Source organism: Harmonia axyridis, chromosome X, assembly GCF_914767665.1.
Source record: "Harmonia axyridis chromosome X, icHarAxyr1.1, whole genome shotgun sequence".
Taxonomy (NCBI): Eukaryota; Metazoa; Arthropoda; class Insecta; order Coleoptera; family Coccinellidae; genus Harmonia; species Harmonia axyridis.
Genome location: NC_059508.1, coordinates 572,734 through 596,033, shown reverse-complemented (window position 1 = coordinate 596,033; position 23,300 = coordinate 572,734). Strand labels below are relative to the sequence as shown.

At 35.6% G+C, this 23,300-nt stretch overlaps 1 protein-coding gene across 2 annotated transcripts; it reads left to right on the top strand.

Moving 5' to 3' along the window:
• Positions 1-1,653: 1,653 nt before the first annotated feature.
• LOC123685854 lies at positions 1,654-13,421 on the top strand. Of its 2 annotated transcripts, XM_045625709.1 has the most exons (3): positions 1,654-1,866; positions 3,391-3,438; positions 11,642-13,421. In XM_045625709.1, the coding sequence occupies exons 1-3, from the start codon at positions 1,815-1,817 to the stop codon at positions 12,781-12,783; spliced, it is 1,242 nt and encodes a 413-aa protein (XP_045481665.1). In that variant the 5' UTR covers positions 1,654-1,814; the 3' UTR covers positions 12,784-13,421. The 2 variants fall into 2 exon arrangements, with proteins under 2 accessions (XP_045481665.1, XP_045481666.1); XM_045625710.1 differs by lacking the exons at positions 1,654-1,866; positions 3,391-3,438 and adding an exon at positions 9,840-10,043.
• Positions 13,422-23,300: the final 9,879 nt, after the last annotated feature.

Genomic DNA, 23,300 nt, shown 5'->3' with positions numbered 1-23,300 from the left:
ACTTGAATTATCACCAATTATCACGTGATGAGAAATAAACTAGATTGTTTTTACAGTGACAATTATTTTATAATATCATATTTTCTGTATGTATGTCGTTCTTTCTCAGATTATATTCATTCAACGAAGTGTTTGTGATCATTTTTAATATTATATGTACCCAAACAAATCATCTTTTGGACTATATGAAGTTGACTTGATTGAGTCTAAATATACACTGTGTCCGCAAAGTATGGAACAAATTCATTTTAAGAAATAATCCTGAAACACGTCGATTTTTGATTTTAATTGAACGTATTTTAAAATAATAATCTAATATACAGGGTGAATTACTTTCGAGTTATGACGTCACCGTCATTTTCTTTAAATGGAACACCCCCATTTCGTCTCAATTTTCCGATTACCTTAGCTGAGCTGATTCCAAAAATGTATCACATGTTGATTCCAATTGGTATAGGGTGGACAAAAATACAATAGCTCATATAAAGTAACGCGTAACATTCTTTATTAGTTAAATTAACAATATTATCAAAAATACATATTGTCTAGCGGCAATTGGTTTGAATGTAACACCCTATAGTTTGTTACATTTTTAGATTAATAAAAATGAGCTGTTTCCAAAAATGTTTGGTAGGTACTTGTGGTCTAGCAGACAGAATGTGTAAGAAATTATTTCTTATTAATTTAAAAAAACATAGTCGTTTTTTTTTGTGAAATGTCATTATTTGTTCATTGCCGCTTGACAATTAGTTTTTTTTATGATATTGTTGATTTAACTAATGAAGAATGTTACGCGTTACTATATGAGCACACACAAAACTATTTTATTTTTGTCCATCCTGTACCAATTGGAATCAACAGTGATACATTTTTGGAATTAGCTCAGCTAAAGTAATCGGAAAATTGAGACAAAATGAGGGTGTTCCATAAAAAAAAAATGACGTCATTACTCGAAAATAATTCACCCTGTATATTCGATTATTCTAAAATACGGTAAATTAAAATCAAAAATCGACGAGTTTCAGGATTATTTCTTAAAATGGTCTGTTTAACTAAAAACGAATTTGTTCCATACTTTACGGACACAGTGTATGAACGAAATGTTGGCTGAGTCCAAATTGGTCTCCTGATTTCATTAATATTGTCGAATTCATGTGAATTGTTTCTTAATGTTTAATCAATGACGTTGATGAAAAGAACAATAATTTTGATAGTGTAGAATGGTCTATTGGTTGGGTAGGTATTGAAATTGGGTATGTTGACTCGATTCCAAGGGGTAGTCTTAAAAATGAGGAAAAACATCCGGTTGACCCAGTTGGAAGGTATCGGCTAGAGTTTTGGCGGTACGATGACACTGATGTTGCGTTATCTAGAGGAAGAAGATTCAGAAAAGGTGCAACTCTCTCTTGGAAATATTCGGCGTACATTTTCATTTTTATCTAAGAATGCAACGCGCCCAATGTTCAATGCCAAAACGAGGACACAAACATACATTATGTGTGGTGATCATCTCACGTAACAGCGTATTACTCGTTTCGACCGCATTTCCTTCCACTGTCCTTTCTCCGCTTTCTTCGTTCTGCCACTACTTCGCATCAACATCTAGGTCACTATCTCAACTTTTACATCCTAGCTATACCAGGCTTGCACTTGTATTAGCACAGTGCTGTGTACACTCCAGTCGGTTCAAGATCAGATTGCGACAGTACGGTGTGGTAATACGTTGATTGACTTTGAAACGGTGCTAAAGACCTTCTCAAGATCATTGTCAAGTTCTTCACTTCGTTTATCGCCCTTTGGGTGCTGTGTCCAAGATGCCTACCATGCACGCTGATAACAAAGGATTAATGTACAATTCTCAAACAGGTGAGTACCAAGTCAACCCTTCAATCTTAATCAGATCCCTTTATCACACCTTTGTTTAGTCCCCATTCAATGAAGAATGGCATCGCCACGACCATTGCGAAAAAATTAAATATTTGTCCATTATACATGCAGCTTAGTCTTCTTAAACATAGAATGAGAGCAGATTACATTGCTGTGACTACATTCTTAAATACCTGCATTTGCACTGTGCAATTCATTGCAGTTACATCTTTGCAACATTCTGCTGATCTTCCAAAATGGCGCGTAGTAGTAATTCTGAAAGTGTTTCTGAGTTTTCAAGTCAAGATCTTCTTTATTCTTTAATTCCTGAAAAAGGTGAGCTATTGTGTTACATCTTCTTCGCTCCTGTTCAAAATGTATGCGCTAGAAAGTTATCGTTTCTCTCTTTAGGAAATCTGAATGATAACCGGAACTTCTACAGGTTGATGTTCTCAATAATGTTTAATGAATGCCTACTGTGCTACTTCCAATTTATTGTGATCTCCTTTTATTAGATACTCGTTTGTATGTAAATAGGACTCGATAAGTATAATTCTGAGCATTTGGAAGACGGTTTCATAGAGAAATAGTTTGAGCATAATGTTTAGGACTGCTGAAGAAGAGCTTATACAGTTTTTGAGCAAGTTCTTCCGGAAATATTCGATTCCAATTCATTTCGAGTGCAAAAACTGCATTCCACATAGGAGTAATTTAATTAATTCGACTCTATGAGCGTCCAGTTGAGGGGAGATATGAATCAAGTGACCTCCAGAGGAGTCACTGATTCGATAAAATGCATCCAACTTTCCTTGAGTTACAAGCGCCATTGTAGCAGCATCCCAAGCTGCTTTATTATGTAGTTGGGAGGGAAAAACCTTGAGACTGTTTCATATGCGTTTATATTTTTACATCCAACAAGAACAGCAAAGCATTGCTCTGAATTTTATTTTCGATTGCATTTTTCGCGGAACAGGGGGGGGTGAGAGGATATTGAGGTTAACATCGGACGCATGTAAGTAAAACCTATTTCGGAACAGATGCACATGAGGCTATTTTTGAAAATTAGACGTGTTTGTTGATCTTACAAGGTTGAATGTCATCATATACTGAAGGTTTTTAGCCGCTCGATTCAAAGCAATGAACCCATAATTACATATTTGTTTCTTTTGGGAGTTGAGATGCTAAACCAACGAATAAATCGAAGTTTCAACTGAAATCATTTACATAATTAAGAAAAATTAAAGATGTTTATCATTGTTATTCTATTGTACCTTCACAAGTGATCTGTAATATTTTACGTGTTGGGACTAAATATAAAATTCTGATTGTATGGTTGGATGAGACTTAACTCTGTATAATATATAATAATCATTTTTCGTCATGTCAATTAGAACTTTCGTGACAGTTATGATCCATTCAATTGATAATTATGATTTCATATTTCAAGTGATTTTGAAATCGAAATTGTCCTATGGCTGTTCAGCTTTGCTTCCTTGAAAATAATATTGTTCATTTTGTCCCCAGAATATCAAGTTCCCGACTCTGATCCTGAACTAAGGAGATATTCTCACAGTAAGTACACAGATAATCACCCTAATAATAACTTTAGTCAGGAAAAATTACAATTGCCCTGAGTTATAAAAAAGAAGTAATGGTTGAACGATACGAGCCTAGCTCCATCTAAGAGATTATATCAGAGACGAATTTCCATCGAAAAGAGGTACGTGAAAACAGAAATATTCCTGGAATAGGCGACTCACATATTAAATTTATTGAGTTATTCCCAACAATTATTAATTGGGAGGATTTCTAGGAAGAACCTCATTTGAATTGCTGGAGCGTAGCTACTTACTGGAATCAGTCAATTTGTTTTTTCTTGGAAACTTTTAGCGGAAAATAGAAGTTGGAGAGTTGGAAGCTCTCCTTAGAGGAACAGAGAATGGATTTCCGCTTATTTTTTTTATTTTTCAAATCTCTAACCAGAAGTAGCATTCGAGAAGGAATGAATAGAAGATGAAAAATATATACTGGAACTGCAATCGCAAATAACTAGATGTAAATTTTGAATAGAGTGCGCGCTTTTTTCAAGGAATAAAGGATTATAAAAATAGAATCACAAAGAAAGGATGAGCTGCAAAAACTACAAAAAGAACAGTATTTTTTTGCGTTGTCAGGCTCATCGCAAGAAGTCGCAGTATCAAGTAAATTTTAAATTGCTGATATACAGGGTGTAGTGTCCAAATTAGAGGTGCAAATGAACAGGAGAGATTCTTCGTACAGTTTTACGACAAAAAGTCTTATAAACATTGACCCGTAAACTGTTTTTATCCGAGAAACAGGGTGACTTTTTCAAATTTTCCTTCTCAAAGCATGTGCAATCTTGCAATTTTGGTTGCAAATCTACAGGGTGATAATTTTTTCGAAACAGTGCGTTCTTTATTCCTTCAGGATTTTATTTTCGCTAGACCTCTGGCAGTCCAAAAAAATGATGTAATCTCAATATTAGGTGAGGCAAGGTAAACGAGGCATCATACATTTCAACGTATGATACAACAGAACGAATAAAAACCTCAGCAAAAACTCTGTCTCCCCGTATAGGTGTAGTGACTGGTTTGTGCATACATTCACAGAATGAGCTGACATATTAATATTGAAGGACTTCTTATTCATGAAAACAAAATCTTCCCCATTCTTTCTCTCCACCAACAGTTGACAACTTTATAATCAAATCCTAAAACAAAAAAAAAGAACCAGAAAGGAATACTAAATATTAGTTCCATTATATTGATTTGAAGTTAGCCACCAATTCTAAAAAAAATATGAAACTGAATGGATAGCTTGGAAACCACCATGAAATTCATAAATTGGACAAGTATTCACCAAGTGGTCAATGGTTTCTTATACATAACACTCATATAGTGGGCTATCAATAGAATGTCATTTGAAGAGCATACTATTACAACGACCATGACCAGTCCTTAGTCGATTTAAAATACACCAAATTTTCCTAGATTGAAACCTAGAACTTTCTCTGAAGGATCAACGATAAGACTTTTGTTGAAGATATTACAAGAACTCCATTCCGAACGCCAAATTTCCTTGTCACTTTCATTAGATTGAAGGGAGGTATCAATCCATAAAGGTTTAAGTGACTTTAATCTAGCAGTTTTAGGATCTGGGAGGTAAGATACAATTGAAAATAAGCTCGGGTAGAAATGAAATTTATCCCAAGATTTCAACCTGTCTACGAATATGAGGCGGAACTATACACTGTGTCCGAAAAGTATGGAACTAATTCATTTTTAAATTAACGGACGATTTTGAGAAATACTCCTGAAACACGTCGATTTTTGATTTCAATTTACCGTATTTTAAAATAATAATCTAATATACAGGGTGAATTACTTTCGAGTAATGACGTCAACCTAATTTTTTTCAAATGGAACACCCCCATTTTGTCTCAATTTTCCGATTACTTTAGCTGAGCTCATTCCAAAAATGTATCATATGTTGATTCCAATTGGTACAGGATGGACAAAAATACAATAGTTTTGTGTGTGCTCATAACGCGTAACATTCTTTATTAGTTAAATTAACAATATTATCAAAAATACTTATTGTCCACCCTGTACCAATTGGAATCAACATGTGATAAATTTTTGGAATCAGGGTAATCGGAAAATGTAGACAAAATGGGGTTGTTCCATTAAAAAAAAAGTAATTCACTCTGTATATTAGATTATTATTTTAAAATACGGTGAATTAAAATAAAAAATTGACGTGTTTCAGGATTATTCGTAAAATGGTCTGTTAGCTAAAAATGAATTTGTTCCATGTGATAGCACCGGTAACCAATGTAAAGGTGTAGATCTAATAATTCTACGAGTACCTCGTTTTCGTTTGTACCTCCAATTTAGGAACACCCTGTATAATGAGAGAAAAATATGAAAAATTCAGGATTTAACGTCAGTTTTGTTGTAGATTATAATTAGATGCCTTGAAAAATTAAAATGAACTATTTCCATCGAACATAGGAACACACACTCGGCAGAACTTATCATGGGAAAATCCTGGTGAGTGTGCCCGTTCAGAACGCGTTTCAATGTTGTTCTGATTCAATGGAGTCTCCTGGCAAAACTATGAATACGCTTTCCGGAAATTAACTGAATTGTTTCAAAGTCACGGTCGGCCATCAGAGGCTTCTTTGTTACTCTCCAATTCGTAATTGTAAGTCGACATTGATTTTTGGCGATTGCTTTTCTGCCATGTCATTTTACTGGGTTATTGGCTGTTGACATCGAACTGATGAATTAGATATCGGCAGTTTCGTTGACCTGCCCATTTTCGTCATAACTATTTCGAAGCACGTTCCAACCTGTTTCAATTACGTGGGCAAGTTTTGGATGTAATAAGCTTAAGAGGTCCTGAACGGAAATTGACCTGGAGGAGCGATGAGCTCAGAAAGATAAAGAGGCTATCTTGCAATAAAAGTATCATATGCAACATTCTTGTCTATTAATGAAAAGTAACCTTGATTGAACCTAAGCGCGTGGTATTTCGATACTGTTAACCCTTGTGAATTTGACCAGTCAACCATTATTAATGTCAGCAATTTACTATCAAAATTCAATTAAAAATTCTATTCGATTTCAACACGGATTGCCGAATTTGATTCATTAAAATTCACTCGGAGATAAGCAGCTGGTGATTTACATTTTCGCATTATATAACGCCAATTATCTACTTCAGAACAACCAAAAATGATGAATCATGCCTACACATACCTAGTCGTAGGGTTTTTCCCATATAGATACCAAATAGCAGAAATTGAAATCTTCATTCGAATGTTCTATTAGGAAGCACTCCCATCGGTAACCTTCACCATTACTTCTTCAGATAGATTTGTTGGTAAATTGTAAAATATCAAGTTTTACCTCTTCCAATATTGCAATAGATTTGTCGATTAACGAAATATAACGAGTTTTCTAATAGCTATGATACAATTCATAATTGTAATAATACCTATAGGAACCTGTAGGTTTTCTTGCACACTTTGAAAAACCTGAGGAAATATTCTTATCGGATTCTTCATTGCCCCGTTCAGAAGGAAATATCCTGTACTGATAAGTTCAACTTAGGAATTATCCTATATTAATGATACCATTAATATAACCATATATTCTCTCTCTCTCTCATTGGATAAAAACATGTCCACTGTCACAGGGAATATTTTTCAGTGATGAGATTTGGTGGTGAATTTTCCCCTGAATTAGTTTATGTTAGATAATATTCTCGCCTCTTGTGATTGAGTAGATGAATAAAGTCCACTGGGTGGTTCAGACCAGACAATAGTCTGCAATAATTTGGACAGAATAATATACCTAACCAGGTGGATAATATGATATTCAAATTTATTCGTTGGAAATATTTTTTAACCTAAACAAATCCAGGGGGGATATATCACAACCAACCCTCATCCCTGAAAAATATTTCCTGATTAAACCATTCGGTGGGTATTCCCCGAATCGATCAAATCAGTGTAGAACATTCCCAGAACTTGAGTATTCTGTATAGAATATTTTCCAACTCGAAATGGTATGAGAATATTAATTTAAGGGAATATTCTATATTCTGATATGATTGTCTAAGGAAATATTCCAATTAAGGAATATTTTTCAGTGATCTACTGGGAAATATTCTCCACTGATAGAATCGTATTAGGGAATATTCTCTACTCGATGTAGTGATTAGGATCAACTGGGAAATATTCATCATTCAATGGTTAAGGGTGGAAAATATTCTCATCTTATCACTGAAAATATTCTCTAATGATGATCGGGAAATATTCTGCAATGATAATTTTGGGTTACATATTCCAGGGTATTCTGTCTTTTTATTTTACTCCCGTTTTATCTTTGACCCAGAAACCGAAAATTCTGCCGTACCGTTGCTTATCAAATTCCATGCCTCATACATAAATAATTTTGCTGATGTACACGGTCGCCGAATCGAAAAAAAGGTTACATAACAGTGATGTGTAACGGAATAACTAATAACGTAAACCATTCGGAATTTCTATCAGATATTACTCAATCGTCGAAGGTTGTTCTATTCCGATGGAATATCGCGAACGTTTTTGGGAATTAACAAAACGCCTCTTAAGGAAGTAATTTACATTGTCCTTGTCTTTGGCTGGATCACACCGAGGAGAACAAGTGCCAGTTTATTCAGCGTCCATATCATTCCATAAATGGAGGGATTTACTTTACGCAGAACGATTATGTACAACGATGACGGAAAGCTCGTTCAGAGAACCTCAGAATGATGATTTCATTCTGTCCGTACCGATTTACCAAGAACATTCGGTGCAGCTGCTTTTTTTCACGAAGGACTTCCGCCATACCGGTAGATTGTTTTTTGGCGCCTTGGAGTCACCTTGTCATGTGAATATTTTAATTTTCTTTACGTTCGATCCAATTCGAACCTCACGCCGACCACCACAACAAGGAAATGCTTTGGACAAGGTCAAGAACTCAACTGGTTCTTGAGTTTTTGGTTGCGAAACTTTTTTTTCAACAAGGAGCGACTTCAAGACCTCTGCTACTGAGCTGAGCTCTCTTCGAAGGATATAACTTCTATCTTCATCTTAAATTCAAGGATTTGCCAATTTGCCGTTTTTTTATTAGACCTTCTGAGTTGGCACAAAAATCTGATATATTCTGTAATAATGATTCTAGCAGATTATTTTCAATTTATATCATCATCTTCTTCCTTTTATAGCGATGTTGAAGACATTTGGGATTTTTTAAAGGAACCTTACAGAGGGGAGATATTGTTCTGGTAGATACAGATTTTGACCGTCTATACATAGTTGAATTTGGATAACTGTACATCAAGTAACATTCAAATAGATGTAGAATGTTTTGTGAATGGATTATTTGATTTAACTTGTCAACTCATCTTCCGACTATCAGAATCAGAACAATAAGTACTGCACTACTGCATAATACGGTTGAACCGAAGGATTAATCCTGAGGATCCAACAGGTAGCATTATCCTGTAAAGAATATTTACCAACTCTAGCTAGTACCAGAATACTTGAATATACAGGGAATATTCTTTATGATGTATTCAATAAGTGGCCTATCCAGGGATTATTTTTCAAAGATGAGGGATCGGCTGGAAAATATTCTCCCTGGATTGGTTTAGGTTGGAAATATTCCCATAGGAATAGGAAATATTCTCTGCTGGATGGTTAAGACTAGAAAAGTAACAGTCTGTAGTGATAAGGAGCGACTGGGAAATAATTATCATTGTGGCTGAGAAATATTCTCAGTTGATCATTGAAACATTCTTCAATGATGTTGTCTCCCTGGATTGGTATAGGTTGGCAATATTCCTAACTGATCAGTTTTGGTTGGAAAATATTCTCCATCGATATGGATTGCTGCATGGTTCAGACTAGAAAAGAGTTGGCTATGATTAGGATCGACTTGGGAATATTCTTTATTGGATGACTCAGGGTGGGAAATATTCTCTAGTGACTAGATTCGAACTTGAGTAGCTACTCAGCTGAGCTTTGCTTCGTTTTGTCAGTAAACTAGCTCTAGGACTGTTTAATTCAATGTTTACTCAGCATGATACTGCTGAGAGCATATGGGGAATCCCCTGCCTTGATCCTCAGCTGGCTGGGTATCTAGAATTCGCGAGCGTCACAGCTTTCTCCGCGAAGACAGGAGCGCGAAATTTCGCGCGGGATTTCAGATGAGCGTATCTGCATTGTCCCGCTCCTGAGTCAGGAATTCCTCAGTAAAAACACAGACAAGACACAATATCATTACGTAAGAAGCGAAGGTGACCATTTACCAGCTAATTGGTGAGTCAGTGAGGGTGTTGGCCTCGCTCCCCACCACTGCCCCACCACCGACTCAGATTGAACACGCGGAGTTTAATGTAGGTATGTATCTCACGGAACATTGAATAGCAAGTTAGTTTATGCTGAACAACGAGAGAGTTCGGTGTATCGTGGTACGCAATATCAAGTTGCGCACCGGGTGATATTTTTACGCTAGTGTTTTACACGAATCTTGTGTTTATGTCTATGGATGCACAACTCCAGCAATTGTTTTATGAGGCGATTCAGTGACAATTAGCCAACCCCCTTTTTGGACACGACGGTGAGTCGAATTTATTCCCAAGTCGCATAATATGATGTTGTTTACATCCAAATCTAAATTATGCAGTTTTTTGTTTGGCAAATGCGCACTTAAACTGTTTGTTGTTCTACAAAGGATATTTTTGGCTATGTGTTATCATCGCCGCATTTTGCAATTCAAATGCGTTCGATTGTTCAACATTTCGCCAATAGCCGAAATGTGGATATGCGATGATGCAATCTTTCAAGTTGTACGTTTCTGCGAATCCCCGGAGATAAGTTGATTGAGCATCCGAACTATTTTGACAATAACTTATCTAAGAAGATGATACTGAGCATTTTCTCAATGGGATATTGGAATACTTGGACCCAGCTCGCTCAGTTTCATACTGATAAAATTGTTGTTTATTAAATTTCGAGGTTGGTTGAACCCGATTGTCTTTGTTTAGTTTCGATGTAATCTTGGAATAATGACTCGATTTAGCAATGAAATTATGTAACAAAGATCGACTGGCGAGCATTCTTGAACTCGAGTTCTACTAGCCTACTTTTAGTAGCCGTTATAGATTGGACCTGTAAATATGTAGGTAGATCCCTCTCTAGTTAACAGTTAGACCTCTGAAACCATTCTTAAAACTCACAAGAAGAAAAATAATCCATTCACGACGATGACTCGAGTAGCCAGATTAACTAACTGACGATAGATATGATATAACGAATTCAGAGAATTATGATTCATCTAAAACTCAACATTCTTTGTCGAAATCCGCTTGGAAATCCGAATTAAACATACACGAGGATGACAATGCATTCAAATTTGGTCGTTCGGAACAATTTAAAAATAAATCGGATGAATTGAATCATAAGTGGAATTGATACGACTTGCCAAAAAGTTCAGTCATGCCTTAGCTCATCTTTCTGGTGAAAGTCGATTAGTCAGCAATTTTTTTTCCCCCTTTTACATTCGTTGAACTCGTTCTATTTTTTTTTTCAGCGTCGATATACGCACCGTGCCAAATCGAATTGGGTTAATTTCTTGCGAATTGGGTCGTTCTATTGTAATTATTCTGCTATTTAAAGCGAGTATGTCGCTCAAGAAATTGCGGTGTAAAAAACGCATTCGATTTCGCCTTCCTGATAAACAGAGATGAAATTAATACTTGAATCTGTTCGTATCACATCTCGAATCGAAGTATCGGAAGTTGACCCTTCTTAAATCGTTATCAGCGAATCAATAATGCAGCTCGAATCTAATTGCTTCAAATCAGTTGTCGCGATATAATTAGGTTAGGGTTATCGAGCTTATGAAACAATGGAAATTGAAATATCGAATTTTCAGCAGGTTGCAATTGATTTTCCCATGGGCCCCCCGTATCAGTGAATATCATCGAATTATCTATGTAGGATTTCGAAAATTATATCGCGATAACGGTTTTCGTAAAAAATTACATAAACACGGATGATTAGGTATCTTCCTTTGTTTCGAAAAACCTTATAAGGGAAAACTGAATTGAGATAGATTTGAATTTGAGACACATCCAAGTGTCCGGTGTGTGAATGACCTTTTTCTTTGAAGATTGTGAATCGATCGAATCAAACTTATTGATCCTTTTGTTGCAGATATTATAAAGCAACGTATGATGGTGGCGGAATTTGTTGGTCGAAGCCATAATGGATCACCAGTGAACGGGGAATTACCACAAGTGAATTCAAGTATGCCTAATGGTCATGGTCGGGAACTGTTGAGTTCCACATCTTCTTCGCCGTCAGTTGATGAGTACTCAGCCAACTACCCAATGAACTCCGTCAAGCACAAGGAACTGTTCTCACAGAGGAAGCAACGCGAATTCACGCCTGACAGTAAGAAGGATGACAGCTATTGGGATAGAAGGAGGAGAAATAATGAGGCCGCCAAGAGGTCCAGAGAGAAGAGGCGATTCAACGATATGGTGTTGGAGCAACGCGTCGTGGAGTTAACGAAAGAAAACGCCGTACTCAAGGCTCAACTCGAGGCCATCAAAGAGGAGTACGGTATTTGCGGTGAAAACGTCGTCTGCGTAGAGAAAGTCCTTGCCAATTTACCAACCAACGAACAAGTATTGAGCATCACCAAACGACAGAAGCTGACACATCCTCAACCACACATTTACCAGTCGCCGAACTCGATGAGCCAACAGAGCCTACAGCCGGTTCTTGGTTCACCACCACCACCACCCTTAACACACCCGCATCTCATTCATGTTCCTCCAACACATCACGAACACAGGCCAGAGTTCCATCCCTATACCTTCCCATCCTTCCACAGTCCCCACTATTCCTCAGATGATGCTCTCAACTTGTCAGCCAGAGGAAGACCACGTTCAAGGGCACAATCACCCTTCGAACTGTCCAGTAATTCAGGTGACGAGGGTATCGTCATCACCAACAACAGTTTACCGTTGAAACTACGCCACAAGTCACATCTAGGAGACAAGGATGCAGCTAGCGCTCTACTCCAGCTCCAGAACATCAAACAAGAGCCTGGTCAAAGGGTGAGTCCCTCATGGGACGCAGAAGGGTCCAGCGATGAGAGAGATTCGGGTATATCCTTAGGAACCGAATGGACGGCACAAGCACAAGCTGCAGCAGCTCTGCAGTCCATGCATAACAAGCAGTCACATCTTCAATCCTTGCAGGACAGGGAGATTGTACGTTTGTCAACAGAAGTGGAAAACCTGAAAAATATGATCAGGAAGGACGATTCGAGTATGGTGCGTCGTTGAGGTGATATTTGTACATATTTTTGGTGTCACTGATCTGAAGAAATATCCGCTGACAGAAGAGCGGACTATTTATTTGTGTAGTCTAGTTATTTATTGAAAACATAAGGCCGGAAAGCCATGATTTGATCACATCGATTTTGTCTAGCCTAAACGCGCTTTCGTAAAGGCAATCAATGTACCTTTTTGTTAATATAGCTAGAAATGTGTGATTTTATACGAATTCCCCAGAAACACGAACAAACCGAGTGATCTGTAAGAGTAGATGTAAAGAGTTGTTGACGATATTCCTATGTGTGTTATATAAATGTGATTAATTTTTGATTAGTCAAGATGACTCAATTGTGATGGCCAAATTTCTGGGGAATATATTTATCATATACCTAAGAAAAACATTTATTTATGTATAGATGTATTTTTGTTACTGGGCTCGACGAGTTCAAACACTATGTTATTTTAACTCATTATCGTATCATAACCTGTAGCAGAAAAGAAGCTGTGGTCCCTCATCTACTACTTTGTTATCTCAATCTGTAACTGATTTCGTCCAGCTACAAAGAAAATAATTATGTTTATTTTCATATTACCATGCAATGTATCCTAATTAATCTATAAAGTGAATATTTGCATCGTTTTATAAACGATTACGTTTTATTTCAAATGCCCAACTTTTCAGATCCTCACGGAGGCAAAGTTTACAAAAAATACGAGGAAATCAACCTACTCTGACTCTGGAAGATTTTTTTCTTCAGCTTTCAATCTCAAAAATCAGGAATGGGGCAGGATCAGATTTCATACTTAGAAAGAAAATAAATCGATTTTAACAGATTGACAACACAATAATTATGAAAATAAGAACAAGGTGCTCTGGTGTAATACAATATGAAAAAAAGAAAAAAAGAAATAGCTATCTATAGTTATGATCAAGGAACAGTTGATCAGCTCTCATGTGAAAGTCGAAAAATGCCTAGCACCAGAAAAAATATATTTTTTTCTCAAAAATTCGACTTCATTCGTCAAGATAGTCACCTCCAAGATTGATACAAATACTCCAACATTCCTCTTACTCTTAAAAACCTATTCTGTAGAAAGATTCGTCTTTACTTCCGAAATATGATTGTACCTTAAGAATTACTTCTTCATTGAAGTCAAGTTTGTTTTCTGAAGCATTATTTTGAGGTCAGTAATCTTTGGAGGCCAGATCTGAAGAATAAGCTGTTGGAAACGCAATTTGTGACAAAGGTATATTTTTTGCATTTGAAGACGTTCTTTCTGAACATAATGGATCTGATAAAGTTATGTAATATTAATTGTTGATGGTTTTACATTTGTCAGAATAGTGAATGAACTATATACCACGTACGTCCCAAAATCAGGATGCATTAACCTTGCCAACTGCGTTTTGGTCGATTTTGACGACTTTCGCCGATTGCTTTTCACTCAGCGAAGACTTTCTTTCACAAATAGTTTATGAATCCATATTTGGACAAGTATATTTTGAAGCTTAGGACTAACGTGCTATAAGCAGCGCTTCTAGGAAAAAACTGACAGATAAATAGATATGAAACTTCTATATAGCTTACGGAACAAAGCATGGTGAAATACTTTTTGTTGTAATACGCAGACCTTCGAGATTTTCAACAATTCAAGTTCAAATAAGTGGATTGATTAATTGAGGAGACTTTGTTCTAGTTAAGGGCAAGCAATCCAATCTGGCATCAATAATTTACAAGCGACTGTTCTAACGCAAGCTGTAACATTGTCATCAACGTAACACGCAGAGGATGACATCCAAATATATTGTTTCAATTCGGTGGTTTCCCAAAAGATGCTACGCCATTGACGAAATCAAATTTCAAAACACGCGAAGCGTCCATGACCAGCACAATGTTGCGCAATGCCTCCTAAAATTCCTACAATACTTATCTGCGTCATGAGCAAGGGAATCAGGAACTTTGACACACGCTGAGATCGACTATGTGAGATGATACACGCGCGCAAAAGCACATGAGCAGTGGAGCTTTGGATTTCAAAACGTAACGTTCTCATCGTAGTATTTTGAGCACCTGCGAATTAACCTCGAAAATTTGCACAAAAAAAAATCAACACATCTGCAATTTGACGTTGAAAGTCATTTCAGAATTTTTTTGGGTCAATCTCGGAGAGTCATGAGATTCTCATCCTGAAAAGTTTTGTAATTCACACTCTTCTCAACTGCGCATTTCTTGGCTTATCAATTATCATAACGTGTAGTAGAAGAGAAGCTATGGTCACTTATCTATTTTGTTATCTCAATCTGTAATTGATACCTATCCTAATTGATGTATATAGTGAATATTTGCATCGTTTTATAAATGATTATGTTTTATTTGAAAACCCCAATATTTCAGCTCCTCATAGTGTAGCATATACCTATCAGAGGAATCATAAGTTTTTGTAGTAATGCTGAAAAATATGTGGAAATCAACAAGCTCCGACTTTGGAACATTTTCTTTTAGCTCTCAAATTCAAATACCGAAAATGTCTTCATGCTTCGAAAGGAAATACATTAAATTGACAGTCTCTCAAGCTGGTATCTGATGTAATGCAACATGGAAAGAAAAGTTATCGAAAGTTCTGATTGAGAAACACCTGCAAAATAATCTGAAAATCTCCACAAAATGGTCTTCCTAACATCTTGAATTGGACGTAAAAAGTCATTCTAGCATTAACTGAAGACTCTCACTTACTGGGAGTCATGAGTATCTCATATACTGAAAAGTATTGTAATCCAAACTCTTCTCAACTTGTATTTCTTGGCGTTGAATCAGTCTTTGAGTAAACTATTTTCAAAGAATAAGGTTTGATGAAAATTTCGATAAGAGAGTTCCTGGACGAAGAATGACGTACATACGTATGCAAATTTGATAAACAGAATTTTTCTCATCCGATCATCGACAGAAATGCATCTTTCTGATACCTGCAGGTAAACCTCTCAAGAAAGTTTTTTTTTAAATTAATTTGATGAATTTGTCTGGTTCAAACCGTGCATTTTGAATTTGCGATGCAATTAACTATTTTTAATAAGTTCTCGAAGTTCCAGGATAAAGTTCTAGAGGCAGAAGATTTTCAACTCCAAACAATGAAAATTTCATTTTGTTTCCCCAAACAATTGACAACTGGGAATAATGATTTCGGTTCATCGATCGCGATAATGGTAATTCCAGGAAAATAATAACTAAGCTAAGCTGCTTATGAATTTGAGAATATAATGATTTGAATTAAAAAAAAAATTGAAAATAACATTCAATTTGTATAGGATTCGAGGAAAATGCAGAATCCTGTTACAGCTTGTTATAATGAGAGTATTGACATTTCCCTATTGCTACCACACGAATAGAATTATCGGTAAAATTGTGATGTCTAATTGGGAAATATACCTGTGTCGACACAAGGAGGAAAATAAAATATCTGAATCTTACGCAATGTTTACCGTTTCTGATCCTAGCTATGAGCCTCGATAAAATAATCAAAACATGAACTATCATCAGGAGACGAAATAGAACACAACAATTATTATTATTCCTGATGAATAACATTGGTAAAAACATTTCATAACAGCTCGTGTCGTATCCAATGTTGTTTTCTCACATGTTGCGGTTATAATATATAATTAATTTTGTTATTTTCCAATCTGATATTTGCGTATTCCTTCCGAATTGAAATTACAAGTCCTATGGGTTCAATTCTTGTGTTTTCCCAGTAAATCATCTGGTGATGTACCAATACAACTGTTGTTAGTGATCTGGGAAATAGAAAATTACTTAGAAACTTGGCGATATATTGCGTAACTCGTTTGTTTTCTCGGTAGACGACAAAACATCCGTTAAAATGACTCATTCCCGAGAAAAATCTCGAAATTATGATTTTTCATTCTATTAAAACAATTCCTAAAATTTGGACACTGACTCTTATTTCCAGGTAACCATTGGAGTTGACAATTCATCATGAGAAAAGATCTAGGTATTCACAAACATATATCCTGTCTGTTTGAAATATTGGACTTTGTTTCAGCACAAAAAAGAACTGAAATAGAAAATAACAAAAAATAAGTCAAATTTGAAGATTTGTATCCAGATACTCACTTAAAGAGTAAGATTCAAGGTTTAGTAGTAGCTTTCGAGTAGCATTATTGAACTCTTTGAAAGCAGATATGGCTTGAAATTTTTTTGGTAGCTTATTGAAGCATTTGAGGCACATATATTCCACATTTTTTTGTGTTTACACCAGAGAGCACATCGGAAATTAGAAAAATGCGTTTTGTATTATTCAGATTCCTATAGCCCTAAAAGTAATGTCCATATTTCGTCAGGAAAAGGATACATTTGAAGATAGAAAGTACCGAGGTTGTAAGGATTCCTTGTCTTTTGAAATAACCTTGACAAGACGTTTTGGCAGATGAACCGAGCATGGTTCTCAAGGCTGACTTTTGAATTACGAGAATTGATAATTGAAACCAAGTGACATATGGAGGTTAATGAACGTATATACATAACAATATCACGATTGAATTATTGAACATGTACTGTCCTTTCCGAGTTTACTTGTCTTATTGATTGTAGTGAGAATTAGTCGACTTGTGTTTGAATTCAAAATCGATTTAATTACTCTAAGCTTTCAAAGACATTTCTATAAGGAACATGATTCTTTTCGGATTTTCAAAATAACAAACGTCTGATATTGTAAAAAATGTTGAGACTCGCAACAAAATTCCAGTTGAAAATGCCAATTCAGCACGAGTTCACTTCATTCTGACAAAATCAAGCAAAAAGATCCAATAATTCTTCATAGTATTGAAATCGAACCTTTATAGCCAAATTTGACAACGATATTTCAACGGAGAAGAAATTAGAGCAGAGGTATGCCCCAAGGGAGTCTATTGGACCCTCCACTATCTTTTATACATTGCAGACCTAACCACAACTGAATGGACCAAACATGTATGCAGATGCTACAGTTATACTAGCTAGAAATGGAGATCACCTGAACATACTGCGAAGATGCAACACGATGATCTGAATTTACCTTAAGTCAAAGACTTGGTTAAAAACCGATGTGTTTAATAGCATGACAGGCTGGAATCAGACATAAATCCTCTTATCCAACAACTTCAGGACTAACCTCATAGAAGACTCAAGAGAAACTGGACAATTGACCTCAGATTGATGAGTGTTTTCACCCAATCCAGTTTGTTTCGAGAAAAAGTTTTGCCAAGTCTGGCAATCCTTGAAGATTATGTCCTCTCCAGTAAACAAAAAATATTATTGTGATAAGAACATTCTAGGAATTGTTGATCTGTATTGGTGTTAATATTCATTTCGAAAACATCGTATCAATGCTCTCCTCTTTATTGTTACCTTGAAATGTGCTCTGATTTCGGAAAAATGATCTGATTTGCAATCATCCAGTGTAATAATTTGGGAAATGCAAAGTTCTAAATCTTTCTGAAAACAAAGACATTAATGTTGGCGTTTATTACTAACGTATCAGTGTTTATTCACCGAGATTCTTCGAAATAATGAATCGTAATATCAGAGGCAGTTCAGGATATTTCCCTGGAAATTTCCCAGTAAACAAACTTCACTATTTTGTTGATTCACTTTTCAAAATGTACTGAATAACGATTCATGGAAATGCAATTCAATTTATTATGTAAGTTTCGGAGGGTTATTGCATATGCAACTGAAGACTGTAGTTCAACAATTCAAATTCAACCAAACTATTGTTGATGAAAAAAACTTCAATTGCATTCAATTCATCTAGTCTAAACTGATGACATTGCAATTAATGAAAAAGACGTGAACTCTTCAGACCTATGACAATATTTATTTTTACTATTGTTGTCGGTTGAACAATTAGCAAATATGTGCCTGATGGGACACAGTAACACAGCCTACATAAAACAATAAGGAAAGTTCAAATATAAAAAATCTACAAAACGGAGTGTTTTGGCATACGAATGAACAATTTAGCAGACTCTCGAAATCACAATTGAAATTATTTGAGCGGTTATATCATTCAGCGATTCTATTGTAATTATAATGATGAATTGATCAGTTGAATTCATTACCACTGAACATATTGCGATTAAATTGTCGAGTGTTTTCGAAACTTGACCATTGGAGATGATTATTTTGTTTTTTGGAATAGTTTACAATTTTTTTATTCCAGCGATAATTCTACCTACTCGTAAGATTATATCGAAAACAATTATTGTAATCCTCGTACAAAGATATTCAATATCTTTTTAGTATTGAGTGTTTATATAATATAATGAATATGATTTTTCTGAAACACCATAATAATTTCAAATGATCTGGAAATTATTAATCTTCGTTCGAAATTTGTAGTTTTTTGAAATTCAAATCGTTCATGACGATTTAGGACATAATTGTATTTATATAAATCAGCCCCATCTATTGGCAAAACTTGCCATTTCATCTGTACTTGCGTTCCAAAGCATAAAAGAGAAATTCACCATTTAATATCACTCGTGGTGAAATTCGTCAGATTAGTTTGCCTCTTAAAGAATACTTTTTCATAGAGGTTGTAGAGAAAATCAATACATCCATCTGCCTGCGTACAAACACAGATTTCTGCTGCTTGTTATGATTTTAGTTCAGCGTGTAGTCAATAGATGACTCGATGCGCTTTCCAGTACGTGGAAGATCTAGAGGTGGTTAGACTCATTATCAACTAATGAAAAAAATTGTCATCATTGTTCCTACAGAGATTAAATGTGTTCATTCAACAATTAGGAGGAAATTGCTCTTATTTCAAATATGAACATTGATTTACAGATTGACTGCTGTAAACCTGCAATCCAGAAAAATGATAGAATTTATGATTTTTTTCAAAATTTTTTAACAATATGAAGATGAGTCTGATACGCAATCACAGCTAATAAACAAATAATCTCGAAAACACTGCTACAAATCAACTTATCATGCGAATCCACCAAATTTTTTCTCATCGCTCCTGTTGTCTTTTGAAATGGTCATTCTATAATATGAGAGACCTAATGCTTCTGTTAGTCAAAAATTATTCATGAAACGTTAGTTTCAAGTCTTCAAGATGGATAAAATGCTCGCTTGAAGTTGAAAATATTATTGGTGGATGAGCCGACTTTATCTTTTCGCTCTGTATCCTCGAATTGTTTTTGAAATAAATCAAGGGAAAATCCACGAAAAAGTGATGCTTGAAATTATTCTTAAGGTATTTTACTACATAAACTTGAAGAATGAATCTTATTCGAACTAATTTGACAGTCAGAATATGTGGCAGCTCTGTTATAATTTTTTTTGGAGAAATTTTTTTTCGTCCAACTGGGTGTCCTTTTTGTAGCAAATAATTTAGCCCCACCCCCTTATTGTCAATTAAAGGTATGGAATTTGAAAAGGATTAATTATGACTCATCTCAGCTTGTCCTTTTTATGAACAATTTGTTCAGGTGAACTTTTCATCTGCTTCACTCCTACTTATATAGAAAGAGCAACATTGTAATTCTGGTAAACTATTTTGAATTTCTCGATGATGGAATCTAGGAATTCCAATTTCTCAAATGGAGAGCTATACATGAATGTATCTAAGTAGACGCACGATAGGTGAAAATTTATACATGGAACCTCAACAATTTTCGGTAGCCCTCCTTTCATTGAAAAATTGTGTTGTTATGTTAGGAACTGAGCATGAGGTAGGTGCTTTGAGAGATCATCAAAGTATGTGACAGGGCAAGACGCTATGACATTAAGCTTACAGGAATGGAGGGAGCCTTTGAGTGGCAGGGTAAAGGATTATGTTATATAGGTAAGTAGGCAATGAGGAAACCTGTCCTTATGTAACCAACCATTGGATGTCATGACTGCAGACCTGCCTGTGGCTTTGAACATGTCGTTCCTGAAATAGTCAATCTAAACTGCCCGACAATAATTTGGCAAACAAAATCATCCCTTAGAAGCGATCCTTCGATGTTTCCAAACACAATTAATTTTTTTAGGGGATCCTTCTGACTTTAGGTTGAAATATATTCTTTAGGAATTGATATTAAATACAATTATTCTAATTCCGCTATTTTATTACGTAAGTAAGAATTGTTTCACTCAAGGGCGTAGATCTTTTTTTTACTTGGGGGGGGGGGGGGTAATCGAAAAATAATTTTTTGACGACAACATTTACTCATATCTGAATTGTGAGAAAGAAAGGTTCAATAACGAAGTTTGAACCAAAAATTACTCGAATAATAGCATTTATTTGAATATCGATTTGATTATTTTTATCTTATACAGGGTGTTCCTGGAAGAAAACTGATTGATTCCTTGAATAATTTGAAGAATAAGATGTCCTATACATGGGCCCGTAAACGCTTTGTTTTCGAGATACAGGGTGTTTCTTGTAGTCCTACTTTTTTGTAATGCTTACAACAGTTTATCGAATCTTTATTAATATCCGCTACAGATTGGGCAAATAAGTACCAAAACTTAGTACTTTACTCATGAGGCTTATTAGCCTGTAATCATTGCACTTTCCTGGATATTTTACTGAAGGTATCGGATTGAATAGAGATATGAGCCATTGTCTAGGTATATGCGCGATGTTATCTAGAAATATCGCTCGTGTGTTTGCGGCACTCGACTTTCAGGCTCGTGCCACAAATTTCCACACTCGCGAGAAAAGTTGGACTCTCCACACATGTTGCACACTATACTCTACCTACAACTGCACAAATTTTAATAATTCAAGTAATGGACTTGATTCAAATCAAAATGGCCTTCGTTGACAGTAATGTGCTAATTTATTGCGTTTCCATAGAAACGACTCGAAAGCCCAATTTCATTGGTCTGCCAAGCGAGGTGTGGGCAAAGTGCCGTGAGAAATAATATTTCCCACAGTATGAGCAATACATAGTTTTCAAATTGAGTAAACTATGAAGAATACGCTACTTTTCATAGCAGTTATAGGAAAAATGGTTTATTCTGAATATTTCCGGATCTAATAATTTGGATAGCTCTGGAAATGGACCAATCTGGTCTTCAGACCGGATATAGCTTGTAGATGCTAGTCGTAACATTCAGATTAAAATTGAGCGGTCAGGGCGTGAGTCCGACACCATTATGGGGACCTACACTCGTATATCTGAATATTTTTATGGTCTGTCCCCCATTTTTTTTTCCTACCAGGCCCGTATTACCGACTGCTAAGCCATAAATCGTGGCCAAATCCCTATTTCATAAATCGAAATGTCAATACGACGATAAACATTCAGATATAATGGAGTTGGCAGGGTCATTGCGGGATATGAGAAATTCAAATTTCTCTTTCCATTCAACCATCTAACTATCACTGACGTTTATAGAGTGCCTATAAACTAATTCATTTGAATAATCGTCGAATATCTTTCCAATCAATCGTATCATAAATGCGCAGACAACGGTGATATGCTTGGATGAAGATTTTCAATCAGATTGATGCCTAATGCGCTTTATATGTGCCAGATTTTTCATTTCAACCCTAGGACAAAAGAATGAAAAGGGATCAAACAATAGGAGATCTGCTATTACGCGATTTTTTTTTGGCCCATGATCTCGGACAGTAATAGGAATGGGAGATTAGATAATAGTTGAATTTCACGCGGCAAATTTTCCAAATATGAACTTTTATAAATGGGGGATTCAGATAGAATGGGTTTTTGAGTTCTATCGTTTTGCCCAAATGATGGTAAGCTTCCAATTTTGAGCGAATAACTTCGACTGGGCGATGGAAAATTCTTGCTTATAGTCAATAATTACAACTCTCTGAACCACAGATTATCTTCGGTCATTTGCATAGCGCGTCGAAGAACATTTGAAAATATCGAGATAGAAAAATTGGAAGTTCTTCATATTTGGAGATTAATAACGGACACCCTGTATATGACAGGTTGATCATTTAGGAGCAATGACTAGGCATATATTTATGATTTTTATTAATCTAAAAATGTAACAAACTACAGGGTGTTACATTCAAACCAATTGCCGCTAGACAATAAGTATTTCTGATAATATTGTTAATTTAACTAATAAAGAATGTTACGCGCTACTTTATGAGCACACATAAAACTATTGTATTTTTGTACACCCTGTACCAATTGGATTCAATATGTGATACATTTTTGGATTCAGCTCAGCTAGAGTAATCGGAAAATTGAGACAAAATGGGGGTGTTCCATTTAAAAAAAATTACGGCGGCGTCATTACTCGGAAGTAATTCACCCTGTATATTAGATTATTATTTTAAAACACGTTAAATTAAAATAAAAAATCGACGTGTTTCAGGATTATTTCTTAAAATGGTCTGTTTAGCTAAAAATGAATTTGTTCCATACTTCACGGAAACAGTGTATGTATATTGAAATCAGTACTAATTGTTCCAGTTGTTCACAAAAGGCCAAATAGAGGGAGAAGGAGGAGAAAACACTTCTGGATGACGAATTTGCCATGGTTGTC

Coding starts and splice junctions, on each gene's coding strand:
- LOC123685854 (XM_045625709.1), top strand. CDS start 1,815: ATGCCTACCATGCACGCTGATAACAAAGGATTAATGTACAATTCTCAA. Junction 1,867..3,390: donor AATGTACAATTCTCAAACAG/GTGAGTACCAAG, acceptor TTTTGTCCCCAG/AATATCAAGTTCCCGACTCT. Junction 3,439..11,641: donor ACTAAGGAGATATTCTCACA/GTAAGTACACAG, acceptor CTTTTGTTGCAG/ATATTATAAAGCAACGTATG.